The sequence below is a fragment of the Rhincodon typus genome, chromosome 38 (genome assembly GCF_021869965.1).
Source record: "Rhincodon typus isolate 14 chromosome 38, sRhiTyp1.1, whole genome shotgun sequence".
NCBI lineage: Eukaryota > Metazoa > Chordata > Chondrichthyes > Orectolobiformes > Rhincodontidae > Rhincodon > Rhincodon typus.
Genome location: NC_063369.1, coordinates 7,372,180 through 7,384,905, shown reverse-complemented (window position 1 = coordinate 7,384,905; position 12,726 = coordinate 7,372,180). Strand labels below are relative to the sequence as shown.

General features: G+C 38.5%; 1 protein-coding gene across 1 annotated transcript in view; it reads right to left on the bottom strand.

Annotated features, from left to right (window-relative positions):
• Window positions 1-10,666, bottom strand: part of LOC109917140 (protein Hook homolog 3-like) — a 37,117-nt gene extending 26,451 nt beyond the window's left edge. The window contains exons 1-5 of the mRNA XM_048617808.1: window positions 10,580-10,666; window positions 8,876-9,008; window positions 7,173-7,240; window positions 5,229-5,291; window positions 4,574-4,651 (exon numbers count right to left, since the gene is read on the bottom strand). Of these exons, the coding sequence (XP_048473765.1) occupies window positions 4,574-4,651; window positions 5,229-5,291; window positions 7,173-7,240; window positions 8,876-9,008; window positions 10,580-10,666 (429 nt within the window). The remainder of the gene's footprint in view (window positions 1-4,573; window positions 4,652-5,228; window positions 5,292-7,172; window positions 7,241-8,875; window positions 9,009-10,579) is intronic.
• Between the last annotated feature and the right edge of the window lie 2,060 nt (window positions 10,667-12,726).

Here is a 12,726-nt window from a genome sequence, read left to right as displayed (position 1 = left end):
CTGTGTTCATCCAGCTCTACACCTTGTAATCTGAAAAACTGAAGAACTTGGTCTTGAAATGAACCAATTATGAAAGCTGTCACGAGTGAAAGATTAGTCTCATTTATCACACCGTCCTAAAAGAACTATACATCAAATTAACTTCATACTTTGGTATGTTTTGCAGATAACTTATAACTTATGGCATTGCAAAGGAAAATTTAAGCCACTATGATGAAAGCCATGCTAAGGGTAGCATTTAAGTTACACTGTTAATATGAAGTGTGCTCATGCAGGACTTTGACTCCAAGTAGATTAATGTACTGTACAGCCATATTGTTAAAACTATATTTTTTTTAAGAAGGGATCTACTGTTTTTAAAACCTTACCTGAACCTGGCTCCCTTAGAGATTTTTTTGTCACTTATTCTTTAGCCCTTATGAAGCAAACGTATTAGACAAATTACTGAACTGAATAATTAAAGTAAGTTTGCATGGAATGGTACATTGTACTTGTGATGCATACACAAATACTCAAAACCCGAATCAGTCTCTCCGCTAGGACATTTTATCCACTGGGTAGTTCTAGAAATATTCTAGAACCCAGCTTACGGGTAGACTTTCACCTTGAAAGATAAATTACCTTGCATTGTCACAAAGATTCTCCCTCCCAACCCCTATATACAAGAGGGGTATAACTGCAGAATGAGTATCACTTCTTGATAAAAAGATGGTTCTCAAGTTCAGGATTAGACAACGTCATATACTTGGTGAGATCTGTATTTTTCCTCAAAAAAACATTTGCTACAACACAAACAGTCCAGCAATTAAAGTTACCTTTTAAAACAAAAAGCACTCTCACTGTACAGATTTATGCCAAGAATCTCACATCATTGTAGGGAAGACAGGGACATAGTTTGACTGATCAGTTAAAACCTTAACAGTGATTGCATGTTTTACCATGAGGCACACTGTTGATTGGAGGAAATAAAAAACACAGTTTGGCCCTTATGGGAAGCTGGCCTGCTGTCTGGTCTCTGCAACACTGATTTAGGTGTATGTCATTTTCCCAACATCAAAAACCAGTTTTCGTCTTTACTCAAATTTGCTGTTATGTTATTTGCAACTATAAGTTTATAAATACCAGACAGTAGGTACTATAAACATCATTATGTCAGCTCTGCCTGGAGGCAGGTTCTTGGCTCATAGTTTTCTTGATGCCTCTCTGTCCTATCCCAGTCTTCTCATTTCCCGATAAAACAATTATGACCTTTGAACAAAAAGCTAAGCACATAGAGTGCTACATGTTAATAAACAAATTATCTGGGCTTGTTTTATTAGTGCAAGTTTACCTGTAAATTAACAGATTCAGTCTTGTATTATTTTACTCTCTTCAACCCAATGCTTTTTTTTCCCTTGCTTCTTTACTTGAGAGAATGCTTCTATAAGCATAGCATTCCAGCAGGCTATTCACCTGTTTAAGGAGGTTAACTAAATTCCCTGCATTTAAACACAAAGGCTAATTGATAACAAGATTATCAGTGGAGATTATAGTTTTAAAATCAACTGTTACTATAGAATGGCCATGTTAGAAGCTTTAAAATTAAGAAATTAGAAATCACCCTGCTTTAAATAATCAATTCAGCTTTGGAACAGCATCATCACAGCCAGAGTTCCAAAGTTGTTAGATGTCCATTGACAATAGTGCATCTACAAAGAGGCAATCTTACCAGTTAGCATGCTTTTCAACCTCCAAAATTTAAAAAAAGCCATTTCCACACAAGCAACTCTCTGTGGTCACATTAATTACACTTGTCATAATCTTTAAGGCGAAATCAGCTCACAATAATCAGAAATAACAGTAATCAAACTATTTTTGTTATTACTTTGATAGTTGAAGGAATGCAATGTCAGTAGCAGCATGTGCATAGTTTCACAGGTAAATAAATCATTGACGTAGTCATCACAACTACAAATTGGTTAAAGTCTCTCAATAAAGTTATACTCAGTCGTACAAACTTACCAGTACCATACTTCATTCATGATCTAGCAAAACATTTTCCTTAAAAGTTCCTCTTTCTTTTAAATTATGTCATTTATAAACTGTAGCCCAGTGTTACCCCATTTGTTTTGACCCTCAGTGAGAACAGAGAGCAAAAGCCAATTAGAGTGACAATTTGGCTGTTGTAACTTGGTACCAGCTCCACAGCATTGGTTACTGCCTTGGATCTCAAGACATCAAGATTTTAGCTTGTGATCCCACCTGGGGCCCAGACACACACTTGAGGAAACCCTGCCGTAGCCCAATGCGAAAAATTACAAAATGCTGCTGTTTGGAAAACACCAGTGTTAAGACTTTTAAGTTTGTACTTTCAAAATTGTGAACTGAAATGAGAAAGAACTCTTCTAAAACCAAGGATTACTGCATGCTTTGAAAGCAAGTAATTTATACCCATTGTGAATACAGTTTGTATATCTGTGGGTTACAGCAATGTTTGCAGATGAAGGCATTGTTTCCCCTACTTCTTTTTCTTGTATATGGACCCCCAAGGTCTGTATGCAGCAGCGACTTCTGGAACCGGAAGTCAATGCTGTGAATGGTGTCAAGCTGCTGACTGCCATGTGTAGACCTTCAGAGAGACTGGACATGCAACTTAAAGGAAACATTGCCTGAAGGGTCACATATAGATTAAGCTTTAGCTGGCACAAGAAGCTGATTGGTTTGTAGATTAATGACTGGTTATTGTGACAGATTTTCTGCCTGCCAAGAACCATGTGATTAGTTCTCAGGTAACTAAACAGTTTGGGGCTGGAAACAAGATATCAGGTCTCCACCTGCCAGGAACTCTCGCTCCATTCTCCTTAGTAAACCACTTTAAACATGAAGAAAGCCAGTTGATATTTTTTTCAGCAGTTGCTGTGAGCGGTGACTTTTAACTGACAAGTCAGAGACAATTTTGTCTAGCCACCCCCTTGAAAACCAGTGCAAGTATGTAGAAAAGGACAACTAAGAAGCAGAGTCTGATCAGGATAAGAATCCTAAGAACTATGTCAGCAACCTCAGTAATTAGGAACCACTGAAACATTTTTCCAGTCACTCCCACCCACCTGCCACCACCAACATTTTCCACGTCTCTTTCCCTGTCTGTGTACGCACATGTAAGGGGAAAATTTATAAGAGGATTAGCATTTGAATTAATTGCATTTTATGCCAACAGTTTATAACTGTTTATCTGTAGCTAGAATTGAATTACTTTTAATAAATAGCAATTATTGTTAAGTATAGAAACCCGGCCTGTGCTTTCTGCCAGCCTGGATCAAATTTCAGAACTTTTGCATACTTCTTTAAAAAATCTTTAACTTTTGTGACAACTCTGGGAATAGTTGGGCTTGACTTCCAGTGTGCTACCCAAGTGAGCTGTGACACCAAGCAAAACTGTGTTGCTCATTAGGAAGTGAATTATACATCAATGGTTCACCTTCTAATATAATCCGGTTTTAACAAAATAGAATCCTTTCAAAGTACTTGCTATTTGGGAAATCTATTTTCAGGTCTTTGCCAATGTTGCTTTCTTGCTTTTGGAAAAGAGCAATGGAGAGGACAGCAAGAAACTGGGACAAATCCACGTGTTAACACAAACACAAACTCATCTCTTACTCTGTGAGATTGAGGATAAATAAGTTTGTTATGGTGACATGGATGCCTTTGAGCTGAAAATACTAGTGACAGAAAATATCCCAACTAGTCCATACTTGAACCTACTTCTCATAACAAAGACAGTGCTATGCATCAGGGTTCTCCTTCCATTTATTTATTCAATGGTTTTAGGGGGCTCCATTATGAAAACATAATGACGTACAAATCTGAAAAAGGCAGGGAGGTTTTCAAGAATGCCAACTACCATAATCCCTAAGCACTTTCTAAATCCGGTTTAATTTTGAGGAGGTAATCACTGAATTCTACTTAAAAAAATAATTTTAGTTGATATGTAAATGTAGAAAAAGGTACAAAAATTATGTATATATAAAAGGCAAAAATAAAAACACGGAGCTTTGCAACACTGGCAGGCTGGATGAACATCATGTGTAATGTCAGATCTCTGCGACTCAGGAAGAGGTAACAGCAGGGGCTAGGCCTGTCACACAAAATAGCTACTAGAATCACAGTTTTGTTTCGGAAAAATAAACCTGTGAGATGTTACACTTGAAGTGAAATATTTTGTTAAAGGAGAAGCAATCTTTGAGGCATTATTTTATCCCCTATTCTCAAAGCACAATCTGCCGTTCAAATAGTAAAGCGTTTAGGATAACTGGGTTAAAAAATATAGCTATTGCATTTGCCAACTAAAACGTTTTTGTCCAGAAATGTAAAAGTTGAATCTTCCTTTGCATGAGACTGTCACCGATGGGGTAGGCAGACTGTGTGGACTGGTTGGTTGAGAAACCAACAGCTCATTCATAAAGTTAAAAGATAATAATTCTGCATCTTTTATGTGCAACTTTGTCAATAAGAGTTACTGGATCCATTCAAATATCCCGCGTTCTCTTGAGCGATAGAGACTTTAATTGTATACTACTTATCGATAAGCACATACCTGGAGATCCAGTTCATGACAACGCTGAGAGAGCTCATCCTTCGATTCCACCTCATCACACAAAGTGAATCTCTTCAACTGGAAGATGAAAGATTACTTTAATTCAACACGCACAAAGTATTACTTTATTCACTCTTGGGTATATGAGACTAGCCATGGTGTGAACCAGACAGCAATATCAAAGTCTAAATTAACTATTAACGCAATCTGTGAAGTAACTTAACTGTTCAATAACCTCCATCTGTAAATGTCTGTCAATAATTTATTTTTGAAACAAACACTTATTCTCGAGCCTCAAGGCATATGAGGTAGACAAAGCGCAGGATTATGTCTGTTTCCATTGCTATTTTTCTGGGACAGCCACAGGCTCTTGTTTCAGATGCATGATTCCAGGACAACCTCAGTTGGCTAGCAGACTTTTCCACTCTTGCTGCTTACCATAGGGTATCAGAAGGACTAATAGGTGAACAATCACTTAGTCAGCCATCATTATGTACACATCTTCTTGAGCCATCAGGTTTTGGGATGGGACTCGAACCTGGAGTTTCTGGCTCAGATTCAGGGACACAAATGCACCACAAGACCATCATATTTAACAGCACCATCTTTGTAACTAGATTATCATTAGAAATAGCTAAACTTAAAAATAAGTTACCTGGTAATCCAAGTCACCACAGCTGCTGCTATGCACAGATTCACACGGGTCTCTGGTCAATAGCTGAAGTGGAAGGAAAATTAATGATTAACAGTGCAGTGTTACATGCAAACAGACAGCAGCAAAAAATCTAAAGTGGATTGTAACAAGAGAAATGGACACAGAACTGATCAAAGGTTTATAATCAGTAGTGAAGCCTCGAAGGATTGAATTAGATATATTCTAAAAACAAAGTAATTAGGTGCACCTAATTTCCAGTTTCTGAAGTGCACAAAGAAATCAACAATGGAAGGACACTGCAGGAGAATAAAAAAATGTGTAGGAAGATTACTAGAATCTCACAGAAACACATACTTGACCATGAACTTCTATTAAATGTAGGGTTCCTAATTAAAATATAGGGTAAAAATACTACCAATCAAACCCACAATAGCTCTTGCCTCAAAGGGTGAAGGTCACGGATTTGAGACCCACTCTAGGATTTGAGCACATAAAACGGTCAATATTCTAGTGGAGATAACAAGGTGTACAGCTGGATGAACATAGCAGGCCAAGCAGCATCAGAGGAGCAGGAAAGCTGACATTTTGGGCCTAGACCCTTCTTTCTGAAGGGGGGTTTAGGCCCGAAATAGCAGCTTTCCTGCTCCTCTGATGCTGCTTGGCCTGCTGTGTTCATCCAGTTCTACACCTTGTTATCTCAGATTCTCCAGCATCTGCTATCTCTGATACTATCTCTGAAACAATATTCTAGTGGAGTTCTCCATTGTTGTTCCGACCTTCATTTAGAGCTCTATCTGTACATTCAGGTGGTTAAAAGAGAATTAATGTAACTATTGAAAGGGCACGGAGGTCTGCAAACAAATTGTTGACTAACAAGGAAGTCAAAGTGGACCTGGATTAGCCAGGAAAGTGGAGTGGAGGTCACAACCAAATCAGCCAATATCTTAAATGAATGGTGCAGCAGGTTCAAGAGGCCAAATGGACTACTCCTTACTCTTAACTTGTGTGTGGCCAAGCATCGCACTTCAACCAATCTAAAAAGTAAAACAAAATAATTGCCCACATTTTTTTTGATACCCTATAAAACGATTGTGACCACCCTAACAAAAGCAGTTTGCAAACACGCTTGGGATGTTCCAAGGGACAATATCAATTCTTGCTTTCATGACTTGCATCGCTAGCTGTCGTTTACTTCATCTTATCACTATATTTGCTTATTTTACAAAAGTATTTAAAAAATAGGGTTTAACATTTTTCTTAATAAAAATAATGACGAAAGGATTTGATATTAAGTTTGAGCCTTTGCAGCTAATTTCTTCAAACTGTTGAAATAATAATAGTTATTCATTATTTCCACATTTTACAAGTAATTTCACGTAAAAACTCATTGAAAACACAATATGGGAAATTGAAAATATGAATTAGAAGAACAGAATCTTATTACAGAATTAACTTATTTTTCTAATTATTAGAAGCAGCCGCTTCCACTTTCCCCAATGATAATTCCATTAAAACATTTGAAAATTTTCAAAGCAACGTGTCACAAATGTAAATTTTGATTTAAATCAAAATTGTTAGTTTAATTTGGATAACCATATAGGTCTGGACTGAGATTTCAAGCTGTAATAGAGTGTAAAGGGTCAGATAAGAAGTTCAACAGGCCTGTAAAGGGCATGTGGTAAGTGCTGGAGTGAATATACATGTCCCATTGCCCCAACCGAAGAAACATTGGTGGCCTGAAGCAGTGCATCATCTAGATGTCCCTGTGTTTTACCTAATGCAACACCAGACTGACCGTGAAGCCGAACCATACATAGCTGCAATACTCTGCTTGTACATTTCCACTGTAAATGGATCAATCAAATTTTACACAGGCTGAAGGCAGTTTGAAAAAAATGCTCTGCTTTCATATATCCCAGCGACAGTCAGCTGTGGTCTGCTTACCTCCTGAATGGCTGTCATGACAACGTGTTGAACAGACTCCTCCAGAGTCATGATATGCTGGATATATTCTGAAAGGGAAAAGTGTGTCAGTCGACAAACAGTATCCCATTCATTGTGTTCAAAACAAGCATTGCATAAATCACTCTGAAGTTGTCTCAGGGACCAGAATCTCAATTACGAAGTGAACATTCAGAAGAAACCGAGCTATCCAGAGCCTGTAACAGAGCATAAAGTCCCCCTTCTCAAGGGCAGATTTCTAATTCAAGCTTTGACTGCCATTTGAACTCTACACTCTGTCTGCTGGATTTTGCCAGCAAGCAGCTGGGTTGTTTAATGGAATGCCATATGCCAGCACAGCATTCCATTTGTGGGCTGGGTTAGAGGCAGAAAAAGAAAGGATTTTTCAAATGAAAAACAAGCAGCTTAGTGACAGATAAAGAGAGATCCATGATCTGGAAAGTACTGCAGCCCCATTGAGGAAGAAGGCAGCAGTGAAAAACAGACACATTTTCCTGAAAAAAAATGATAGCAACAATCATGTTTCCATTTTTGAAAAAATAAAACAACTAGAGCAAAGAAAAGTGCAACCTTGAGGAGAGGCAAGGTTGTGGATTTCTCTCATTCCTTTCCCTACCTTTCAAATTCCTTTGAAGCATCAATTTCTAACTTTATTCATTATTTATGTATTTTTTTAAGCCTTTGTTAAGCTGAATGCTGTCAAGTGAAGATACATTTTCTTTTATAAGAACCCAGTCTGTCAGTGTTGAGTGTTCCCGGTCATGTGAAGTGAGAGTTCATGCAGAGTAAAGCCCTATGTTACTCGACTCTTGATTATATGGTAATCATTTTGAAGTTGATGCAGGATAACACGTTTCATTATCAGCCGACTATCATCGTGCTACATCAGTGGTGCGCAATGACAGGCAATTTTGTGCTGGGAACTCTCTCAGAACTGGACTGACAATACCTGAATTCAACTGAATCAACAGACTCTTACCACCGAGATTGGCTGAACCAGTTTTCAATTCAAACCAGTCTGGGATGCCAGATGACATAGATGAAAGTGCAGCATTTCCACTGGAGCATCCAGTTCCTCAGTTTGGAAGACTGTGGTAAATCCACATCAGAAAAGCTGAGGTAGCTGTTGTGGAGAAGGTGCTGGAATTGATCACAAGGGTAGTTATAGCTGGGCACTTGGGAAAACACAAGATAATCAGGAAGGGTCAGCTTTGCTATGTGCAAAAGGAATCATATTTAAACAATTTATTGGCGTTTTGGCAAATGCAATATTTGCACTCATTTTGAGAGGACTTGAATAGAAGACCAGGGATGTAACTGCGGAAGCTATATAAAGATCTAGTTAGACCCCATTTGGAATATTGTGAGCAGTTTTGGGCCCCATATCTAACGCAGTATGAGCTGGCCTTAGAGGACATTCAGAGGATGTTTATAAGAATGATCCTGATGATGAGGGGTTGTCATATGAGGCATGGTTTTGGACTCTGGATCTCTACTTGATGGAGTTTGAAGCATGACGGGGTATCTCATTGACACGTACAGAATACTGAGGGGCCTGAGTAAAGTGGACATGCAGAAGATGTCTCCACTAGTAGAAGAGACAAGGGCCCAAGGGTACAGCCTCAGCTTATGTATGTTCCTGATTCATATGTTTGCATGGCTCACTGTAACAGCTGGCATCTTACCTTGTTTCTTCTCACAACTGACAGCACAGCCAAGTACAAGCTGCAACATTCGCCCAAGCTCTGCTGCATCAGAGTGCTCTCCTATCAGATTGACCTCTGGCAGATTATACTCCGAAATCTGGTGACCCAGAACCTGAGCAAAGAAAATGATTTTCAAAATAAAGTTAATTTGAAGCACTCTTTGAAGTAGGAAGATGGTGACGCAGTGGCAATGTCACTAGACTAGTAATCCAGAAGCCTAGACTAATGGGCTAGAAACATGGGTTCAAATCCCACCATGCGGTTCATAGAATTTAAATAATTCAATGAATATTAAAGAAACTCTGCAATTGAAAGCTAATCATAGGTAATTACAAATCCCACTACAAAACTCAAATCATCTGGGTCCTTTCTTTAAACAAAAAACATTTGGGTCACTAACAAATCTTGTATTCTTACCTAGTCTACATAAGAGTCCAGTAGCATGTTAATATGGTTCATTCTTAAACACCCTACAAAATGGCTCAGCAATGTAAACAAATGCTGGTTTTGCCAGTGATGACTACATATCCCATGAAAGAAATAGAGATAAATGCTACACTTTCAGGGCAACAAACCGCATCAAAATCTATAATGCTGCTACAAACTGAACATTTGGACATAGGTAGGTGTAATGTCTTGTTTTTCCTCAGGTGGATTTTCAAGGGGGCACTATTCAATTCTAATGTAAATAGCTAATGGGGATTGTTAGGTTTAGGGTGACAGGATACAGAGAGCCTCAGTTTAACTCTCACGCCCAATAATACTGACAGATCAACTGGTACTGTACAGTAATACCTACTGAGGGCTCAACTCCCAGTAGCTCTGAATCACAGGGGGTGAATAGTGCCCAGCGATTCAAGGTAATAGCCTATTGACAATGCTCTTTCACAGACTGCCTTCTCACAGTGGTGCTAGGGAATGGTAGAAAAGTATCAGAGAGAACCATTAAACTTGTGGCCCTTTGTATTGCTTAACGTATACTCCCATAACGCAGCAAGTAAAGTCATCTTTCATGAACTTAGAAGTAAAAAAAAATCTGTGCCTGTAATGAGAACAAAGGGGAATTATATAAACTTAGCATGATTAGGCTAAGGAGGTGAGAGATAAGCAATTGTGATTGATAATTTTAGTCATTTTCAAATTTGCTCATGGGTTGTAGGTGTTACTGATAAGGCTAGCATTTATTGCCTATCCCCAGCTGTCTTTTGACTGAGTAGCTTGCTGGGCCATTTTAGAGCGCTGTTAAAAGTATCTGCGTATTTCAGGGAGAGACAATAATGGAAAGAATCACATCTGCTAAACAAGTAGGAAAGAAAAGAAATGTTTGTAACCTCTTCAATTAAGTAAAATAAAGGATTAAGATAGGAGTGATGCTTCACGGGGCTAAGTGGCTTTAAAGGATATTGCTGGGAAAACGACTGAAATTTTATTTCTACTGTTCACGTTTAGATCTTTTTAAATTGTCATACTTATATGGTGTTCTTTTGTTAAAAAAGCATTATCAGCCTTGTGGAAACCAAACATATGATCTGTCAAGCTAGGTTTCACTCTTGAGATCCGACTTGTCCAGTACAATCATCAGCTGGGATCATAAATACACATTCATAGTTTCTTGTTACATTCAGCAACATTGAAATTTCAGATTGTTTATGCACTCTGTAAGCAAACTTTAGGGATACTTACATCATGATAATATTCCAACATGCTCTGAAGGATTTTCTTCAGGTTGCTTACCTGTGATAAGAGATTTAAACAGTTAGAATCCTTCATATAACACAAAGGAAGGTAACAGTCAGGAATTTGGCTCTTGATTTTCATAGAATCCCTACAGTGTGGAAGCAGGCCAGTAGGTCCATCTATGCACACTGACCCTCTAAAAAGCATCCCAGCCAGACCCACCCTCATATACCCGTAACCAAGCATTTCCCATGACTATTCCACCTAGCCTGCACATCCTTGGACACTACAGGGCAATTTACCACACATAATCCACCTAACTTGCACATCTTCGGACTGTGGGAGGACACCAGAGCACCTGGAGGAAACCCATGCAGACATGAGGAGAACATGCAAACTTCACACAGTTACCCAAGGGTCTTGAACTTGGGTCCCTGGCGCTGTAAAGCAGCAGTGCTAACTACTGAGCCACCGAACCACACCAATTTTCTCAATCACATTGTAAATTCACAAAATTACTGCAGTTTCAGAAAAGGAATCTCAGGCAAACCAGTTAGAGAATGGAAATATATTTTATCTAGTATATTACTATGTACTTTAAATCAATTTACTTACACCATTGATGTATGATTCTGGGTTTTTAGCACAATTATTAGGAATAGGAACAAAAGACACATTCAGAGATTGTGATTTATCATCACAATTAACATTTTATTCTCTTGCCCATTAGTGGGAAAGTTCTTGAGCATGAAGCATGGATCTTTATCCTCTCGAACAATATTAAAATCAGGAAATAACTACTTAGATATACAAGGCCTGAGTTTGACTTTTTAAAATATTTTTAGATACAAAGTCTAAAGTTTACATTTGTCTCAACAGAAGATTGAAGTACATTCATTCTTGCCCCACTGATAATGGGCAGCATTACCCTCATTAACTGACCTTTTTTTTAGTAGCCATAAATACGCATGTGAATGGCAACTGGCAGGTTTCTACTTTCAACATTCAAATCTGCTCTGGTAATTTTAAAATTAATGTCCAACAATGGATTTGAAAGCAGGCAACAGAACTGACTTTAGAGAGTAAAATCTAACAATTACACTTAGGTACTATATGAAATAGTCACCAATCTGATTTGGCTCTTCAAAATTAAAGTTCACAGTAATAGTTATAGCTGTCCATTTTTGACAATGTTTGTTCAAGGGACATGTGCATCACTGGCTAGGCGATTCTCACTTGCAATTAAGAGTCAACCACATTGCTCTTGGTCTAGAGTTGCATATAGGTCAGACCAGGCAAAGATGGCAGATTTCTTCCTGAAAGGACATTAGTGTATCAGATAGGTTTTAACAAGGATCGACAATGGGCCAGCTTTTTATTGAATTCAAATTTCACCGTCTGCCATGGTGGGATCTGAACTTATGTGCCTCCTAAATATTGATCTGGGATTCTAGATTACTAGTCCAGTGACTTTACCACCATGCCATTCGCTTCCCCTATATATAATGCACTGTAAGATGTCAGCGTCAAAATAATCCCACCAAAATGGGGTTCAGCTTACATGCCAAGCGCAAAAGTGAACCATCAGCATGGGAATGCATAGGCACCATTTTGAAAGGTCATAGGCATCAAATTCAAAGAGTAAGAGGGTCTTAAAGTTGAGTGCATCTTTGCGACAAAGCCCATATTACTTGCTTGATCTCGTGTCCAGTTATAAGGAACCAGGAAGAAACACATGCATTTATAGGGTGAAAAAGTGAGGCTGACTACTAAGGTAAATTCTTTTGGTTAATTCAGTGGATGTGGGCTTCACTGACTCAGCCAGCATTTATTGTCCATCCCTAATTGCCCTGGAGAAGTACAGATGTTGTACGTGAATGGGGTGGTGTTGGGGGTGGGGGGGAAACAGAGTGTACAACTTCTGTATGGGTACAGAATGTTGGGGTCATCTATTCAGCGATTTATGGCAACCATTTGACAAGTATAACATTTCTTTCCAAGGGTGAATATTAGCAGACCATCTGGCTGCATGTGGTACAGGTGACATACAGGACATCAAAAACAAACAGGAGAAGGAAACAAAGACTAACCAGATTTACAGAAGCAGAAGGCAGGTATGTTACATCAGTCTGATTAATTGCACAGTTTACAAT